The sequence below is a fragment of the Telopea speciosissima genome, chromosome 3 (genome assembly GCF_018873765.1).
Source record: "Telopea speciosissima isolate NSW1024214 ecotype Mountain lineage chromosome 3, Tspe_v1, whole genome shotgun sequence".
Taxonomy (NCBI): Eukaryota; Viridiplantae; Streptophyta; class Magnoliopsida; order Proteales; family Proteaceae; genus Telopea; species Telopea speciosissima.
The window spans coordinates 9100760-9120733 of NC_057918.1; the positions used below are offsets into that span (position 1 = coordinate 9100760).

The 19974-nt window shown below is 39.1% G+C and overlaps 2 protein-coding genes across 2 annotated transcripts; both read right to left on the reverse strand.

The window, feature by feature from the left end:
* Positions 1–4455: 4455 nt before the first annotated feature.
* LOC122653490 (U-box domain-containing protein 40-like) lies at positions 4456–6029 on the reverse strand. The gene has a single exon (XM_043847339.1). It carries the CDS (start codon positions 5886–5888, stop codon positions 4578–4580), a length of 1311 nt encoding a protein of 436 aa, XP_043703274.1. The 5' UTR covers positions 5889–6029; the 3' UTR covers positions 4456–4577.
* Positions 6030–9572: 3543 nt separating this feature from the next.
* LOC122653491 lies at positions 9573–17612 on the reverse strand. Its single transcript, XM_043847340.1, has 7 exons — positions 17382–17612; positions 17058–17200; positions 16767–16816; positions 16116–16654; positions 15210–15293; positions 11637–11699; positions 9573–9807 (listed from the first exon to the last, which is right to left on the reverse strand). The coding sequence occupies exons 1-7, from the start codon at positions 17424–17426 to the stop codon at positions 9736–9738; spliced, it is 996 nt and encodes a 331-aa protein (XP_043703275.1). The 5' UTR covers positions 17427–17612; the 3' UTR covers positions 9573–9735.
* Between the last annotated feature and the right edge of the window lie 2362 nt (positions 17613–19974).

Below are 19974 nucleotides of genomic sequence, written 5' to 3' on the forward strand. Positions count from 1 at the left end.
GGAAATTCCTTGACCTGGCCTCCCGCAGATCTCACACTAGTTACCGCGCCCTCAGACATATCTTCTTTTATTATATCCAAATATTTACTCGACACCTCTCTCTTCACTAGAACATGATGAATTAAATCTCTAAGGACTCAGTCATAAGCTTTTTCCAAGTCAATAAAGACCATATGGAGATCCTTCTTATTATCTCTGTATCTTTCCATGAGCCTCCTCAATAAGTACTACCAGGCATAAAGCCAAACTAGTTCACCGAGATATGGGTCTCTCTTCTCAAGCGGGCTTCAATAACCTTCTCCCAAAGTTTCATACTGTGGTTCTTAAGCTTTATGCTTCTATAGTTATTCCAGCTTTGAATATCCCCTTTATTTTTGTGGATCGGGACTACAATGCTTCTCCTCCATTCATCTGGCATCTTCCTTGTGTTCATAACCCTATTAAACAAATTGGTTAACCAATATACTCCACAACTTCCAAGGATTTTACACACTTCTGTTGGAATCTCATCTAGGCTTGGTGTCTTGCCTGCTTTCATCTTTCTTAAGGCTTCTTTAACTTCCACCACACTAACCTTCGTACATATCTATGACATGTGGTATCTTCTTAAATAATGTAATCATCTGGATCATTTCTTCTCGACCTATCTCCATTAAGTAGGTTACAAATATACTCATCCCATCTCTTCACAGTGTCCTCATCTCTTACCAACACTCTTCCGTCATCACCTTGCATACACCTCACCTGGTTGAAATCTCTACTTTTCCTCTCTCTCATCTTTGCTGTCGTATGTATATCTTCCCCTTCCTTTGTGCTTAGGCTGATATAGAGATCCTCATATTTCTTTGCCCTAGCCATCCCCACAATCTTCCTAGCTTCGTTTCTAGCATCATAATACCTCCTTTTATCCTTTATTTCTTTCGTCCTTTGCCATATCCTAAAACACTCTTTCTTGGTTTTAATGCCTGCTTGGACCTTGCCGCTCCACCACCAAGTCTCTCTAGGGGCCTGATGACTACTCTTCGCTTCCCCTAGCACATCCTTGGCAACCCTCTTAATAAAAGTCATCATCTTGTTCCGCATCACATTGGTGTCTCCCTCAAAGTCCCACTTTCCTTGTTTGACCACATTATTTATAGATGTCCTCAAGGATTCCCCTTTTAAACTCCACCACCTTATCTTAAGGTATATAGTTCCTTCCTCCTACCTTTCTGTACACTGAGGCACATATCCAAGACCACCAATCTATGTTGGGTGGTTAGGCTCTCCCCTGGAATAACCTTACAGTCCTTACACCTCCTTCTGTCTACCCTACTTGTTAGGAAGAAGCCTATTTGGCTGGTATGATTCCTACTTTTATAGGTAACTAAGTGTTCATCTCTTTTTACACAGAAAGTGTTCACAATGGCAAGATCATACGCCACCACAAAGTCTAGGATTGAGGTCCCCTCCTCGTTCCTCTCCCCAACTTCGAAACCGCCATGTACACCTTTATAACCCCTATAATCCCCTCCCAACATGTCCGTTCATGTCACCTCCAAAAAATAATCAATTCTTTTTTGCCCAATAAGTCATCCAAGTGATACCAAAATTGACGCTTAGTACTTTCATCCAATCCTACTTGGAGTGCATACGCACAAACAACACTGACAACCTCTTTCTCTAAAACCAGTTTGATGGATATAATCTCGTCTCCCAATCTTTTGACCTCTACCACATCATTCTTGAGATCTTTGACCACAATTATGCCCACTCCGCTTCTATTACTATGGTCTCCCGTATACCAAAGTTTGAAATCATCCAACACCTTAGCTTTGTTACCCTTCCATCTTGTCTCTTGGTTACAAGCGATATTTATCCTTCATCTTCTCATAACATCTACCAACTCCAGGCTCTTACCCGTTAAGGATCCAATGTTCCAAGAAGCTAATCTAATCCTACGCTTCTAGGCTGGAAAATTTCCTCTCACTAGCCCTTGTCTACTTATCACCGCACTCGGGCGTTGACACGGCGTGTCACTTACGAAGGACGCACCTCTCCACTTCATCCATCCTATTTTAATTATCTGCGAAACCTAATCCTATATATCATCTTCTTTATTTATGATTGAGCCCAGATACCTAAAATAATCACTTTGCAGAATCTCCTCATCAATTTTCACCACCTCATTATTTGTCCTAGTGCAACTAAAGTTACACACCATATACTCCATCTTCGTTCTATTTAGCTTAAAACTTTTTATTCCAAGGTTGATCTCCATAACACCAACTTGGCGTCAATCCCTACTTTTGTCTCACCTACAAAAACAATATAATCAGTAAAAAGCATACACAGAGGAACCTCATCTTGAATGTCTCTGGTAAAATCATCTATGATAAGCACAAACAAATAAGGGTTTAAAGTTGATTCTTAATTTAACTCATTTGTAATTGGAAATTCACTACCTTGACCCCCACAATTTTTACACTAGTCACCACACCATCATACATATCTTTAATTATGTCCACATATTTACTTGAAACACTTCTCCTCTCTAGTACTTGCCAGATTAATACTCTAGGGACTGTCATAAGAATTCTATGTCAATAAAGACCATATGGAGATCCTTCTTGCAATATCTAAATCTTTCCATCAATCTCCTAAGCAAATAGCTTATGTCGTGGATCTTCCAGGCATAAAACCAAAACGGTTCACCGTAATAGTAGTTTCTTGTCTCAGGTGGGTTTCAATAACCCTCTCCCATAATTTCATAGTATGACTCATTAGTTTCATGCCTCTATAGTTATTGTAGCTCTAAATGTCACCTTTAATTTTATAAATCGGAACCACAATGCTTCTACTCTATTCATCTAGCATTTTCATTATGCTCATAATCTTATTAAACAGCTTGGTTAGCCAAGATAAACCACAGATTCTAAAGCTCTTCCACACTTTCTATTGGAACCTCATCTGGATTTGGTGCCTTGCCTACTTTCATCCTCCTCTTTTACTTCTAGCACTCTAAAATTAACCAGTCTCAGAAATGAAACATCTAATATATGTTTTAGTACTAGAAAGAAAAATTCCAATGGTATATTCAACAATACATGTATCATATATAAACATGAAGTGAGAAAGTCAAATTCCATGGAGAACGAGTGCCCAGTCCTAGAGCCCAAGATCAACTACAGAGGGAAAGCAAGAATCGTACCAGCAAGGGGTAAACTTTCCCCCACCCCCCCCCCAAAAAAAAGAAAGAAAGTAAAAGTAAAAGAAACGAGGATATTCACTTTCTAATCCTTGAATAGAAAGTACCTTAGGCTTCATGGTTATCGTTCTCAATGGATAAGGATGGAATAAAGGTTCCCTAGTTGCTCAACAAGCACTAGGGTAAAGTGCATGATGCTTACTTCCCCAGCCCGAAAGAAGAGGATATAGCATATTTCCCCAGACCAAGTGAATGTAGAAGGCTATCAACAGTAGTATGTGGTTCCTAGCCCTACACAAAACCAAACCAAAAGGGCAAAGGCAAACATAAATGAACCAGTTTAAATCCTACGGGAACAATAGTAGTTGTAGATTTTTTTCAACAAATGAGTGACTTTGTAACCAATCAGCATTCAAAACATTCACCGAATTAGATCATCTAAGGATCAAATGCAACTAGAGAGTTAAATTAAAAAAATGCACCACTAATGGTCAAAAGCAACCAACAGTTTCAGAAGATAGCATAATTGTTGCATCAGGCATTAACAGTTTGCAGTCAAACGATATGCATTAGACTCCATGCAACACAAAAATTTACCTGATTTTTCATCATAGCATTGATCACCAGTAACAGTTAACTGCAATTACAATCCTTGAGAATAAATATTTGTTCTCTGAATAGAAATTAACATGTAATCATGTACATGTTAAAACTGCGCAGGTTTTCTCAGACCCACAATATAGCTAAGAGTTGCATTTGTTCCATTGAGAAAAATAATGAGTAAAAAGTATTTCCAATTAATACCATCACAAACACTCCTACAGTTCCTGAACCAGCAATGCTCTGGAAGCTGGAGCTAATGTTATATCTATATTGTTCTGCACGAATGACTTTCTTAAACAATATTCATCACAAAGACTGCCATACAAGGATGATAACTCAAATGAATGTAGAAGGCTAGCAACAGTAGTATGTGGTTCCTCATCCTACACAAAACAAAACCTAAAGGGCAAACGTAAATGAACCAGTTTAAATCCTACAGGAACAATAGCAGTTGTAGACTTTGTCAACAAACAAGTGACTTTGTACCAATCAGCATTCAACAATCACTGAATTAGATCATCAAACGATCAAAAGCAACTAGATAGTTAAATTCAAAAAATGCACCTCTCTAAGGGTAAAAAATAACTAATAGTTTCAGGGGAATGCGAAATTGATCCATCAGGCCTAACAGTTGGGAGCCAGAAGATATGCATTAGACTCCATGCAACAAAAATGTACCTGATTTGCATCATAGCATTGATCACCGGTAACAGACTAACAGTTACTATAATTACAATCTTTAAGAACAAATTTTTGTTCTCTGCACAGAAATTAACATGTAACCATGTTAATCCTGTGCAGGTTTTCTCAGACCCACAACATAACCAAGAGTTACATTCTTTCCGTCAAGAAAAATTACGGTCATATAAGCATGTAAGATCCTCTTAGCCTTCTCCCTGGCTCGTTCGCTCCCTCTCTCTTCCACCTCTCTCAACACCTCTGCAGCTCCCGCTTCCTCCGCCAGCCCTTTAAACCTCAAACTCCCTTGACTCAGGGCGTACAACGCCTCCACGCAGTTCTCCCGAATCGTTTCCGAGTTTAACTCGTTTCTCCTCAACATCTCCACGAAGCATTGCACCGCGTTCGCATCGAGCAATGCGGTCCGCCCCTCTGCACATGCCGCTAAGTTGCAGAGTATAAGCAGAGCCTTGCTTGCGAGGTCTCTTCCCCTTGCCATGGCTAGCAGCGTCGGCACAGAACCCAGCTTCACGAGTTTGGAGCGGTTGCTCTGAACCAGCGAAAGATGGTAGAGAGCGAGCGCCGAATCGTGCCGAGCCCGCTCGCTCTCCGACCGGAGCATGTGGAGCAGCGGTGGCAACGCGCCTAATACACCTATGGCCATCTTGTTCTCATTGTCAAGAGCCAGGCTGAAGAGGGCACCCGCAGCGTGTTCCTGCGCTTCAGTGAACCCTCCCTTCAACACATCGATCAATGGTGGGACGATCCCCGCCCGTACGATCTTTACCTTATTGATCTTTTCCAACGAGAGATTCACCAGCGATGCCACCGCGTTTATTTGGATGACAGAGTAGCGTGAGGTCAGCAGAGATTTTAACGCTGAAAGCAATCGTAGGGTACAGAGCGGAACCCTCATATCTACGTTGGTTCTGGTGATCTTTCTCAGTGAGATCACGGATTCCTCTTGCTCGAACACTTGTAAACTCTTGAGCTTGACGAAGATCTCCTCCTCTTCAGGGGACATTGGGTTTAGAGACTCGTCTGTAACGTTGTTGGACGACGAAGAAGATGAAGGTGTGTCGGGAATTGCCGTACTTACCGATTCCTCGGAGCTAGTGTAGAAGTGAGTCGGTCGGCGATTTAACTCCGTCCCTGCATCAGAAAATGTGACTGGAGGCTTCTCCGACACTCCTTTAAGCAACTCCTCCTCCTCCGACACCGATAAATTTTTCTTCTCTGCTTCTTCTTCTTTTATCTTGCATTTGAGGGTTGATTTCTCAGGCGGTATTAGTGCACGAGCGAGCTTCTCCGCGGATCTGAGCTCTGGGGGTGTTGGCATTTCAAAGCCATTAGCACGGCACCACCAGTCGAGAATAGTCGATTTAACGGCGACCTTCAACCTGTGCTTATTGTTTCCCATCTTTAATATCTCTCCCTAATCTCTCCTACGTTCTTCGAGAATTCAGAGATTAACGAAGTACTTGTCCGGTTTCTCAAGAATTCGTAATATAGAAATCCCATCTTTGTCGTCGTTCGTAAACCAAACAAACCAAACCAGACAATAGTCAATTAACAGACACCAGTACTAGCAGTAGCTCCGGCAAGGGAAATCCAGACATATTAACACGGAGAGAGAGAGAGATGATAGAATTACTGTCGAACAAGTCTTAGCTTGACTCTACCTGCTTGCAGATTTGCAGAGACTGAGATTCTGCGCGACAAGATAAAAAGAGAAGCTTTCTTTACTCTAGTTTTGCTTACGAACGATGGCCCACAAGTAACAAACAGAAAAGAGATTACGATTCGGTCTTGGCTGAATTAATATATAGATCACATCACAGTCACGAGGGGCGGTGGGGGCCGGGGCCACGCCTGACGCTGTCTACTCTCGTTATGGGGCCCTGCTTTTATAAATATGAATTTAGTCCATTCTCGGGTTTGGGCCGGTATGGTGTTGAAACGATACTAATATGGATTGGTTTGGGATCGATGGTTAAATAGGCTTGGGTTTGGTTCATAGTATTTTTTGGACAATAAATTTAAGGAGCTTATGAGGGTAGGTTTTGGTGCAACGGTAAAAATTGCTCCATTGTGATTAAAAGTGGTCACAAGTTCGAGTCTAAAAATAGTGAAAGATGGGGTAAAGCTACGTACATTATAACCCTCCTTAGATCTTGCAGAGGCAGAAATCTCGTGCACTGGATACGCCCTTTTAGATTTAAGGAGCTTATGCAACTCCTTGCGTCTATATAAAAAAGGGTGGGCTAGCCTCATTTTTCAGTCATTCCAATCTCATTTTGGATATCTCTCTCTCTCTCTCTCTCTCTTTCTCTCTCTCAATATTTGGTTTTTGGATTCGTCGAGAGCAGTTTTCTTCATCTCGGAAAGATCAAAAGAGTAGTACAACACTTATATGATTATCCTCGAAGATTGTTTTATCATGGAGATAGAATCACAAGATCTCCAAAGTGCATTAATAAGGAATGTTTACTACTACCTTAAGGAGAATACTATTTCTTGCATGACTCAACTTTACACCATTGATTCCGAATTCATTGAAAATTGATTTATTTACTTGAAATCAATTTCTCTACTTGAAGATTGGTTCATTAATTGAAAACTACTCACTCGATGTTTTGTTCATTGTTTCACTCACCTTAAGTGGATACGTCTCTTACATGAATTAAGTTTTATATTCTCATCTTTACTATTCAAGCATATTAGTTACTACAAGACTCAAGTGACATATATGTTGAAAGTAGAGGGCACTTCAGCAGTTTGTTTAGTCTCAGTAAGCCATAAACTTTTCAAAATCCAACACAGTAACTACTGCTATAAGTTTCGGATTTACTTGTACCACAACAAATATCAAACTCTTCTTCATCCTAATCCACAAAGTTTAAAAGAGACTTCTATGATCCATTGGATGCTCAATTAAAAGTTTAAGTGGACCATCTCATTAGTGGTTTAGCTCACCTTTCTGTCACAATCCATATTCTCCATTTGTAAAGATGAGGATCCCAAGATTACACAGACTTACACAGTATGTGAAAGTGGAATTTTCAAAGAGAAATGAAGGAAGAAAAAAGGAGATCAGAAGGAAACATGGCGGCAGCAACGCATGATTATGATCTGTGAATGACTAGTTCCTGAGAAAACGATGGGAGTTGTTATTTGAAAGGGAAAAAAAAAGAGAAGAGTCCAAAAGAGAAAAGTGAACGTTGAACATTCCACTTTTAGATCCACTAACACCACTCAATTATTGAGACTCTTGTGTTTCTTGTATCCTTCCCTCTTTGTTAATTTGTCTTTCATATACGATATTAATTGGCTGTGAGAGTAGTCACTTAAAGTGATACTAATCCATCCCCACAAGATGATCGCTAATGGTCCATTACTTACCTTTCAATCATACGGGACTATGGGAGCACTTGTGTCCTCCTTTTAGCCCATCTATCACATCCTGAAAGCCACCTTTGCTTAGTTGTTGCTGTCGTCCATGGCTCCTCGTTAGCTGTCTCTGCTTAATTAGATTAGTTAAGTTTCTTTAATTTCTTCTTCAAATTCTAATGGGTAGGAAAGAACTAGAAAAGGAAATCATAGGTATCTTAAAGACATGGAAGACTCTTCATCTCTTCCTCAATCTCGTAATATATCACATATATAGACTCATACATGGTATGATCTGTGATTAGGTTTTACGTCCATAAAAAATGATAACATGGGGGCATCTTGATCCATGTGTGACAATTTTATTTGATAAATATTAAAGTTATAGCCACTTGATCAACTAGACCAAGTGGGAGAATGTTAAAAATTTTCCAAGTGGTAAAAACACACACAAGAGTTTCGTCTTTGGTTCAATTATGAGTATATTTAAAGATCTTGTAAGAATGTCTTCCTATGATAGATTAGAAGGCATAAGGCTATATATAAGACTGGTCACTACCCTAGTGATAACTGATAACGCTGCAACTATAGAAGTCTCACATCTATTTTGCAATCAGATTTCGGTTACGATCGTGAGTTTAGCTTATCAGCGTTCATTTCCATGGCTTCGGGTACACATTTTATAATTTGTTTTAATTTATTATACGTATTTTTTGTTTTTTAATTTACAGGCTTTTAATGGCGGCCCTTCAAAGGCAACCCACAACCTAGTCCACAAAATACAAGACATCAACCCTCAACAAAGTGATGAAATCAAAATGTCCACACGCTTGGAACGCAATTCATATTGCCATGAGACAATTGCAGACTTATTGTTGCAAGAGGTTTAACCTAGGTAGGCGAAGAGTCTAACAACATGGGATAATGATCAGAAGCAAAAGAAGTTCAAGATGACAGGGTGGCATATGGCCAATGAAATATCCAAGTTGGACTTACCCATACACCGATCCAAGCATTCCTTAATTAATGTAAGGGGTTTTGTTCATTTGATGAAGTGAAATCCGACCCTTGAATACTTGTACTGAGCAAACCCAAGAAGCAAATAACTCCCCTAAAGAAGGTAAACCTTGCTGTAATGACTCAATACATAGAGCAGATGCTATCAACCCTATAAACCAAAACGACTGGTATTCTCATCAAAAAATAAGACTCAGATTCAGGTGAGGCATCCATGCCAATATATTAGATATGGGTCCGGATTGATTTCAAATCTGATAGCTACAATCAAACCATTCCTATGTCAAATCTAAAATTGTTTCCCAGAAACAATTGTAACGCTAAGCTAAATGTGCCTGCCTTGTACCTTTTATATTTTTATTATAGCAGTTGCAAGCCTACTGGTACTCTTAGAGAAATTAATCACCAAAACTATTCTGGCAAACATTCTAACTTAGAACTTGTGGATAGAAAAGATCAGAACTATTGAAGTTCATAGTAATATTATGCATCGCATTAGGGTGGACTTGTTCTCAAGATAACAGAAAGCAAATAAATAAGCAGACCATATCTACTCAAAATCTCTTTGAACTGAAGGAATTAATTTTAATGAGGTACGATAGGCAATTAACCAATCTAATTTCTACATCCTAGATTTTAAGCAAAAGTGGGAAAATCCCAGTAAAACATGATGCAATAATATTTCCACATTGTACATCTCCAATTCCATTGAAGCTGGAAGGATTCAATCACCTCGCAGTTGGCTACGGGGCACCGCCGTCACTTTGAGATGAAAAGCTACTGGCGTTAAATCTGATATGGAGGTTCTTGATCTGGTTGCTGATCTTAGAAAAGAACAATGCTTCTCTATGTGCTGCAATCTAAGTTCTACTAGTCCAAGGTTGTCGTTTGGAACGAGGCATAACAGCAAGAAGAATCTTCTTTCTCGGACCCTGAAATCACAGCCCTCGTAAGAAAAGGACACTTAACTCATTTCAAATGAGGATGACAATGAAAAGGACAATAACAACAAATTATTTCATGATCATAACAGAATGGCCAAGAAGGCACCACTGAGATACTACCTTTAATTAAGATAATGACAAATGAACAAAACATGGTTAATACAAATTATCTACCACTTCCACTTTCCATACATTCTCACCATATAGTATCAAGGTTGTTACTCCAATGGGGTGGGGGAGTTAAGATAAAAACAAGAAGTCGATAGAATTTTAGATCCCCTCCTCCTTTTCACATTTTCAGTGAACACCAGTGTATTGCTAAATGGAACAGCCACAAAAACAGTCTGGGCTGTCGTTCAACGTTCAAATGTCCCGGATGGTGTCCAGAGCGTTTCAGGAACGTTCCACAGCCAAACATTTAAAAAATCACTACTTACGGTGTCCAGAGCGTGTACACACACATGAAAAGGGACATGTGAAGTTGGTCTCTGTCCCTTTTCTTATCCAAGGAGGGTTTGGGAAGATTGAAACAGTCTCCACCCCCAATTCCAACGTGGACAGAGTCACACACACACACACACACAGATCCTTACTGTTACAGGTAACCAATGTTTCTGCTCTCAGACTTCATGGAGAGGGAGAAACAGGGGAGAGAGGTTCAAATGATACAGAGAGAGAGAGCAACCCAGAACCCAGGATAAGGGTTCTAAACGAGTAAATGAGCAACCCAGCCAACCCAAAGTTCCAACTGGGAAAAATGGGCGTCCTGGAAAGAAGAATCCATTTTTCAAGGGAAATCTGCACTGATTCAATTCCGGGACGGTGAGGCCTGGTGACCGGCCTTCGAGCGTCCCGGATGCATCCGGGTAAGTTGAGGTAGTCACATTCACATACCCATACTTTTCTACTAAAATCCAAGTAATTTGGTGAAAATAAAAAATATATGGGGAATAATACACTAAATTCAAGTGTGCTTTGTGTGTGTGTGGTGCCCTGGAAAGAAGAATCCATTTTTCAAGGGAAAGCTGCACTGATTCAATTCCAGGACGGTGGGGCTTGGTGACCGGCCTCCCAAGAGTCCCGGATGCATCCGGGTAAGTTGAGGTAATCATATTCACATACCCATACTTTTCTACTAAAATCCAAGTAATTTGGTGGAAATAAAAAATATAAGGGGAAATAATAACACTCAATTCAAGTGCACACAAAGGTAATCACATTCATACAAGGAGAAATAATAACAATCAATTCAAGTGCCTTTGTATGTTGGGGGGGGGGGGGGGGGAGAGGGGGTTGAGGGTAAAATTTTTCAATGGAGCAGTGGTTTTGAAAGCTCATTCACCAGGTAACAAATCAGTACTAATCCTCATGTGCATTGTATAGTAAGTTTTAGCCCAGTCTGAATTTTCTGCATAGAGATATAAAGATCGAGTAACTGGTTAAAAATTCAACTCCAGTAGTAGTTTTATTTCAACTGTACCAAATACAAGAGAAAAGATTCAATAAAATTTGGGCCATAAGATTTATATAGGACCCCAAATTTAACATGTAGCCAGTAGCTAATCCACAGGGTGAGAAGTTTTCATATAGTCCACGAAGTGGAGTTCTTTTTCCTCATAACAGTATCATTATAGAAATTGATATTGGCATTTAAAGTTTGAAAAAAAAAAACAGATAGAAAACTTCAAAAACATAATACAAGCAGCAAGCACATTAGACAATGCAAACAGAAAACACAAATTGGATTCACAACCAAACACAAAAGTAACTTTATTCAGAAATTTATAGTAGAGACAATGAATTGAATGCAATAGTACCATGGGTATTCCCAGATCTTTGAGGTCATTGTCCCCCATCTGCCTCAATGCAGTCATGTCCACCTGTAGATTAATAAATGCTCAGTGCCAACCACAATTGGAAACAACAAAGACAAGTGTTCACTTACTGCAAAGTACCTGAATTTCAGCAGATATTGCAAAAAAATTGGCCCAGTTCTATTTTCTGACCTATCATAACTAAGGCCTTGATATTAATACCATACAATGTCCTTTTGTTTCTTCACTAGTCTATCCTTTAAATATCCAAGTTGAAATAATTTTCTCAACTGAATGCATAGTGGTAGATGTGTCTATAGTCTATATTTCTGTCATATCCCTAACAATCAGCCAAGTATTTCATGATAATAAGAATAAGATTCAGTGTCAGATGAGCCTCATTTAATAGATTAGTTACATAAAAATCAACTTGAAAAGACGAACCTAACCATTATTCCCTGAGGCCATTTGAACAGCCAAAAGACAGTTTCAGTGGAGTTCAATTAGAATTCATTTGAGTCAGATTTGACAAAGTAAATACTCTACTTTACGTGAGAACCAAATGGTGTGACAGCCAGGGATAACCTGAAACTCTGGTCAACAGCAACGGACTAGCAACGGGGGAAGATGCGCATCAAATAGAAGCACAAGAAGCATGCGGAAGCCAAGGATAAGGAAACAGATTATGGTAGATTTCAGAATCCTACCTACAAGTCTACAACAGAATCGTATGGCTCACAACCAGCAAGATATCACCACACAATCAAACCAATCCAATGGCTATATATCTCAGATCAAGAGAACCCAGAAACAGAGGTGCCACAGCTCTTGTTTAGTTGCAGGAAACCAAAGATATTTTTGTAACTGTTATGCCCTTATCAAGGGTAGTGAACCACTTTAATGAACCACCAGAATAGCAATATAACAGCAGTGAAGAAACTGAATGAAAACTTAGTAAAACTTAATGGATATTGCATACTAAGGTAGAATAAAATAGAGTAGATAACGAAAGATATGTCTCGAGTTTCCCACTCAAGCCTGGGCTCAATGGAACTTCATGGCTGGTCCTTTGGGGTCTAAAGGCTGGCTGTCTTGATCGGTCTTTCTTCTTCTCTTCTGCCTTATCTATGTCATAAAGCATACCCAGACAACCACATCCAGGCTTCCTAAACACCTTTTAAATTTCAAATAATTCCCCCAAACAATCAAGAAAATACTCCACTATCATAAATTGAATTAGAATGGGTATACGTTGATTCTTTGACTCCTAACCAACTAAGAGGAAGCAATACATATATGCCTACTTTAGTTCAGTTGCATGCAATAAAATTAACCTTAGAGGAAGCAATACCATGGAAACAGAAACATATATGCCTACTTTAGTTCAGTTGCATGCAACAAAATTATCCTTATTAAAAAATGTGGGTTCCATAACCTCAGACTTTATGCTCAGCACCACCGCTCAACCACATATCCTGATACCTTTAAAGTATAAACTTTTCTGAGATTCTAGACCTGGGGGGAAATCCTGCTCTTGAGGGCTGAGATGCTCTCCACATATCATAACTACAGAACATGAAAGCATGTAGTCTACCCTACATCCTACAAGGTTCGAGATTTTGCCAAGATTTCAGGAAATCTCACAAAATATTTCGGTTTCAACAAGTGTCGAAATGAAACAGCATGCAATACTCAAGAATGTCCAGATTTCTTTTGGTCATACATTTTGTTTCGCCGAAATTTCGGGCAAAACATTAATTTGCTTTTATAATAAAAGCAAAGTATCGAACGATTCGTCATGTTTTTCTAGGGATGAGGGAAAAGCCTAGTATTTGTAATTTCTTGACCAAATCACTATTGTACAAGGTTGGAACAAGTACTTGAGAAGTAGAGGAAAGCATTGGAAACAATGATTTGCTGCTTTGTTTGAAGATTTATAGGACTGTTGTGGAGGACTTCGAACGTCTCTTCTGTCATACTATAACATGGCCAGCTTTTGTGATACAGTCAGAGGATAACTTGACTTGGCAGCAGCAATAACAACATTCTAGCGGTTTTGATCCTACCCGAAACTCGATGTGGTACTAGGACTCTAGGATGGGCAGAGGGGCGACTTGCTTGTATTGTTGACCATGGTATATGCAATTGACAACATTGTTATGAACCATTATGATGTATGATTTATGAAATGCTTTATAATTTTATGTCTATTCATACATAATGCATATTTAAGTTGTTTTACTTGAATTACATGTGTTCTAGTACTAAAAATTGTGTGGAATACGCCATATTAGAGAATGTTACAGCATACACTACCAACCTACGGTACGAAATCAAACTATCATTTGGGTGTGAATTTTTTAAAATCTAAGGGTTCTACCATGTTTAGAGGGCGGCCTAAAATAGGGTTTCATAGAAATTTTGGGAACTAATTTGGCCATTTGGGCCTCGAAACCCTTCATCGAAATTGCTGGTGAAAATGTACAGGTTTCGACCAAAATTAAAGTTTTGGCTAAAATATTTCAGTTCCGAGCCTGGTCAAAATCTAGAACCTAGCATCAACCTATCCTACCTCAGCAAGACATGTTTGCTTACGCAACAATTCAGGATCGATAATTATCCAATAGAACCCTTGTCATTAATAAACTTCATAATAGTCTAGTTCAGGCGCATCAACAGTCATTGATTATTTGATCAACCAGGCCTTTCATATCATATATTAACCAACTGGCATGCATACTAATCAGGTAATCTTGACTAGAAGATCAACTAGCACCAAATCATTAGTTCACTAAGTATCAACCATTACTCATGCATTTTCTAAACCATAAATAACAATTCACTTTCATGCTCCCATTACATATATGTAATTTTCATTCATTTGTCGTATTTCTTCTCTTGGGAGTGAATAAACAAATTACAGGATAAAGGTGCAGGCACAATAATGAAACAGGGTGCTGAACTTGAATAATCCCAAAAAAAAAACAGGATTTGAGGTATCAGAGGTATATATATAATTTATTTTTAAAAAATATTAGCAATTTTCATTATTAGTTCGAGTCTGGAAACAGCCTCTTTACAAAAGCAGGGATAAGGCTGCGAACATTATGACCCTCCCCAGACCCTGCAGTGGCGGGAGCCTTGTGCACTGGGTACGCCTTTTTTAGAAAAATATTTATATAAGCATTATTAAATAAATCAAATTAAAGTAAATATTAAATTAACCAGTCCCAGAAATGAAACATCTAATAAATGTTTTATTACTAGAAAGAAAGATTTCAATGGTCTATTCAACAATACATGTATCGTATATAAACATAAAGTGAGAAAGTCAAATTCCATGGAGAGGGAGTGCCCAGCCCTGGAGCCCAGGACCAACTGCAGAGGGAAAGCAAGAGTCTCGTCAGCAAGACGGGTACGCCTTCCCCCACCCACCCCCCCCCCCCCAAAAAAAAAAAAAAATGAAGATGGTATAAAAAGGCCCTCCTTGCTCAACAAGCACTAACTAACTTGTCTCCAACGGTATCAGGTCACATACATCTTACGTCCTGGAAAGGTAAAGTGCATGATACTTACTTCTTCAGCCCGAAAGAGGATACAATATTTGTCCAGACCAAGTGAATGTAGAAGGCTAGCAACAGTAGTATGTGGTTCCTCGCTCTACACAAAACCAAACCAAAAGGGCAAACATAAATGAACCAGTTTAAATCCTATGGGAACAATAGTAGTTGTAGATTTTTTCAACAAATGAGTGACTTTGTAACCAATCTGCATTCAACATTTACTGAATTAGATCATCTAAGGATCAAATGCAACTAGAGAGGTAAATTCAAAAAATGCACCTCTCTAATGGTCAAAGGCATCCTAACAGTTTCATGGGATAGCAAAAATTGGTCCATCAGGCATGAAAAGTTTGCAGTCAAACAATATGCGTTAGACTCCATGTAACACAAAAATTGACCTGATTTTGCATCATAGCATTGATCACCAGTAACAGTTCCATTGAGAAAATAACGATAATATATGCATGAGTAAAATGAATTTCCAATTAATACATCACAAACACTCACACAGTTCCTGAAACCAACAATGCTCTGGAGCTAATGCTGTATCAATATTTTTCTGCACGAATGACTTTCTCAAACAATATTCATCACAAAGAATGTCATACAAGGATGATAACTCAATGTAGAAACAAGTATACAAGAGTTTCCATCTAATGATTTACAAATTTAGCACAAGTTCATTGTTCCATTTCCGAGCTTATACTTATCCATATTTTATGGAACAATGTTGATGTATATAATTTCAAGGCCATCAAAATTGATAAATATTGGTAACCATGCCCTGATACTTGTTTCCCATCTTTTTTTCTTTCTTCTTTAAGGTTTTTTTTTTTTATAGAGGGTATATAAACTTTTACAAAATGGTGGTTACTCATATCGGCAAGAAAAACTAAGAGCAATGGAACAGAAGTGCTACCATATATGAACTCTTCTGCATGATGTCAGTTGGAGGAGGGAGCCGCGCAACCGGTTTTGCAGGAACTGGCGCCACACCAGTTTTTGTCATATAAATTGTAGGACCTGTAAACCTGGAAGTATCAAGATTGTCTTTGCTCATATAAGATGGTCTAGAGGCATCGACAGGTCTAATTGATGGCAACTGCCGGTGGTCATCCATATTCCTTGGAGGAGAAAGACCTCTAGAAGTTCCTAAATTTCTATAGGGGGATCTACGTCTCAATCCACCCATAGTCAACGACGAGTAAGATTTCCTCATTGAGTTCATACGAAGCAAATCATCTGCACTCCTTGTTGGAGGAATACGCCTCACAAGGCCATTGACCTTTGGGTCAGGCATGCGTTGCCACGAATGAGTAGCCGCCATTGCAGAGTGTTCTGTTCTTGAGGGCTTTTTACGGCGGTCCATGTCATGTTCTTTACCATCACTCCTAGTTCCCCTAGACAAGTTCTTCCGCATCAACTTAAACCTCAGGTCGTCTCTGCCAATCTGAGAACCTTTAATCATTAACAGAGAACAAAGTCAGCAAGGAGAAAAGCAGTTGAGAAACAAAAGAAATGCAAATTGGCATCTCCATGATAATGGAATAAATATGAGTTAGATTTTTACCATTCATAACATTATTACTTGGAGTCCACTTATTGCCATCTCTCCTTTGTCTACAGAACATAATTAACTCATTACTTTCAAGGTGAAACTAAAAGAGAAATTTAATTTAAGCGAATGATAATAAATACTTGAAGAACTTCCACTCCTCAGGATCATAGGAGTCTTGGATGGCCCAATAATATGTTCACATATCGAACGGCAGCACTTGACCAACTCCTCATTAAACTCAAAACGGAGACCATTAATGGTAAAAAAAACACAAGGAAGTCCAGTAAGGCAAGTCGAACACACCGTTTGCTTTTGGGTTGGCTCCCATATAGCAATGGATTGTCCATATTACTTCCTAGTCTCTCCCTTACCGATCGCTTACTCCCGGATGTTTGCACATGATCAGAACGACCATTATCTAATACCAGTCCCCGCCTCTTCACAACCTACAAATGATCAGAAATCAATGAATAAAATTCTAAGAAAACAGTCCAACAATCAAATAATTAGCTGAACCAACAACCAAAACCTATCAAACCCTTACCATAATTACTATTAGAAGCCAAATTTAAAGAAAAAAATTGAAATACTTTGCTTCAACAAGAAAGATAATGAAATGAAGTGTACCTGACCACTACGCCCCAGAGTTATCGTGACCTGGGGCCTCGACATGTTTCTCTGAGCAACAACAGGTCGAGTTTCAGAAGCTCCGGAACCCTAAGTAAACCAGTTTACGAATCAAACCAACTAATGAAATCAGAAAAGGGAACTTCACTATCTTCGAACCGAAGAAGATTGATGAAACCCTAATCAAACATCATCATAGAGAAGAATATGAAGAAAATTAGAAGAAACCGACTGGGTCTGATGGAGAAGGAGGACAGGAAACAGGATCACCGCGTCTTTTTCGTTTTTCAATTTTCAACGAAAAAAAAATACATTTGCAAAAATAATGAGAAATATTTTCAGGCTTTCAGCAACAATAGTACAGCTGAGGGGCCGAGTACCGGGAGGAGGGGACGAACTTTCCACATTTCAGTGGAAAATACCGAACTACCCGCTTTGTTCAAGGATAATTATTAATTAACATAGGGTATATCCGTATATATAGCCCTTGTACATTGCCCTTAATGTATCTAACATTTGAGCAAGACAATGTTGTCTGATCCTGTAATGTCTTATATCTTTTTTTGGTTTTTGATAAAAAATGTCTTATATTAACGCAGGGGTCAATGAGAGTGCACATATAGGTATCAATCAATATAAATGTAATTTTAATTTCATAGAGTAGGGTGACACTTTTGCATACTCCTGTGTTTTGGCTGTTGGAGCCACGCAACTAGGTGATGTTCTATTTAGAGAACTATCTATGAGGGTATCTCTTATTTGAAATGAAATACCCATAATGTTGGAATGAGGATTTTTTTTCACATACTATACGACATGATGAGTCATGGAGTACACATTAACATTCGCTCTCTATCATCAAACAAATTGTTGGCGCTTTACTAAATGAACCATCTCCACCCTCTCATTGATGAGGTTTCCCACTAGAGTTGCAAACAAGGTCGGTTTGGGCAGGGTTTTTTAAAACCCAAACCCAACCTTTACCCGCTCTCAAGGCCAGGTCGGGCTGCCCCTATTTGGCCCTAATGATGGGAAGGGGGAAGGGGGAAGGGAGATGTAGGTGTTCAGCTAAGTTGGTGGGAAGGAAACTGTAGGAGTTGGGCTAGGCTGGGTGAAGAAGAGAGAAGAAAGAAGAACGAAGACATGGTAGGGTTGGGCCAGGCCGGGCTCAGCCTCAGGTCTCTACCCTGGCCCTAACTCGAGGCCAGAAATTCTCAACCTTGACCTGCCCTCAGGACCAGGGTATCTCAGCCCAGGCTCTATTCGGGGTAAAGGTGGGCTCGGGCCATCAGGGCCAAACTCGCGCCCCTATTTCCCACGATCCTGGAGACTCTAGCCTAGAGTGGGAAACTTCTACGCTTTAAAATGATATGCCGGGCAACCATTTCATATTTCCAATTTTATTGACACCACTTCCTCTAGAAATTCCTCGCCATCACTATCTCCCTCCTCTATCCTTTGCATCTCTTCCCCATCTTTTGCACATCTCTACTCCCTACAGCAACCCTACCCCTCTCTCTCTCTCTCCAACCCAACCTTTGCATCTCTCCTCCGTACCTCTCTTTTTTCTATCTCCTCTCACTACAAGTGGATGCTATGACAAATCAATTGGATAGAGAAGAAGACACTATATGAATAAAATTAGAAATATGGAAAGAGAAAATACTACAAACATAACAATTATCAAACAAAACATAATATTTAAAACATAAGGTATCGGATATAATTTCTTTCAATGTTAGAGATCTTAGGTGTAATTTATCCATTGATATATGGAGAGGATTCAAAGGAGATTAGTAAAAGGGAATGTCTAAATGACGCCTTTATAAGTGTATTTAGAATTTGAAATCTTTTCATTGCCCCTTATTTTATTCATAAAAGTTATTTATATCAAAAGTAAAATTGAGTTTTGAAAAATAATTTGTAAGTGACTTATCACTATATATCATTATAAAAAACATGTGTGTTTTTATAGAAAATAGTTTTCTATCTAGAGTATGGTCTACACCAACACTCCCATGTGTTTATCTCTCTCCTCCTCAAAACAAAGGGTTAGAATTATCTTTTTGTATGGAAATGTTGATATAGGCTACACTTTCGTACAGAGTTCTTTTTCCCATATTATTATATTAAAAGTTAAAAAAAAAAATTTGTATACAGACGGTGCTTGATAGATGACCATACATAACCATTGGATGAAAGATTAGAGTCAACGGTGCACCCCCGCGCAAGTAGCAAGGTCTTACTTCTTAGCTTCGCTAGTCATAGTCAAGTGTAAAGTGTAATATTCCCTTTAGTCAAAAAGGGTTGGGGAAATATCTCAGATTTTGAAGTACGACGTGACGCAGGGTGGAATTGTTTGATTTTTTCTTTCTTCTTTCGTAATGGTTACGGACTGGTTCACCATGTGCCGCGTCGACTTGTTACTGTTCACGATGGCCACTCAATTTGAATTAGTTCACGTCACCAAACGGAATAATAAGATTCCTGCGAAAACCTATTTGTTGAACACCGCCTCAGTTTCCGTTTGGTTATAAGGAAAAATCCTGGCTCTGGCCCTGAAATGTCCAGGCAGACTTTGAGTGGGGTGGGC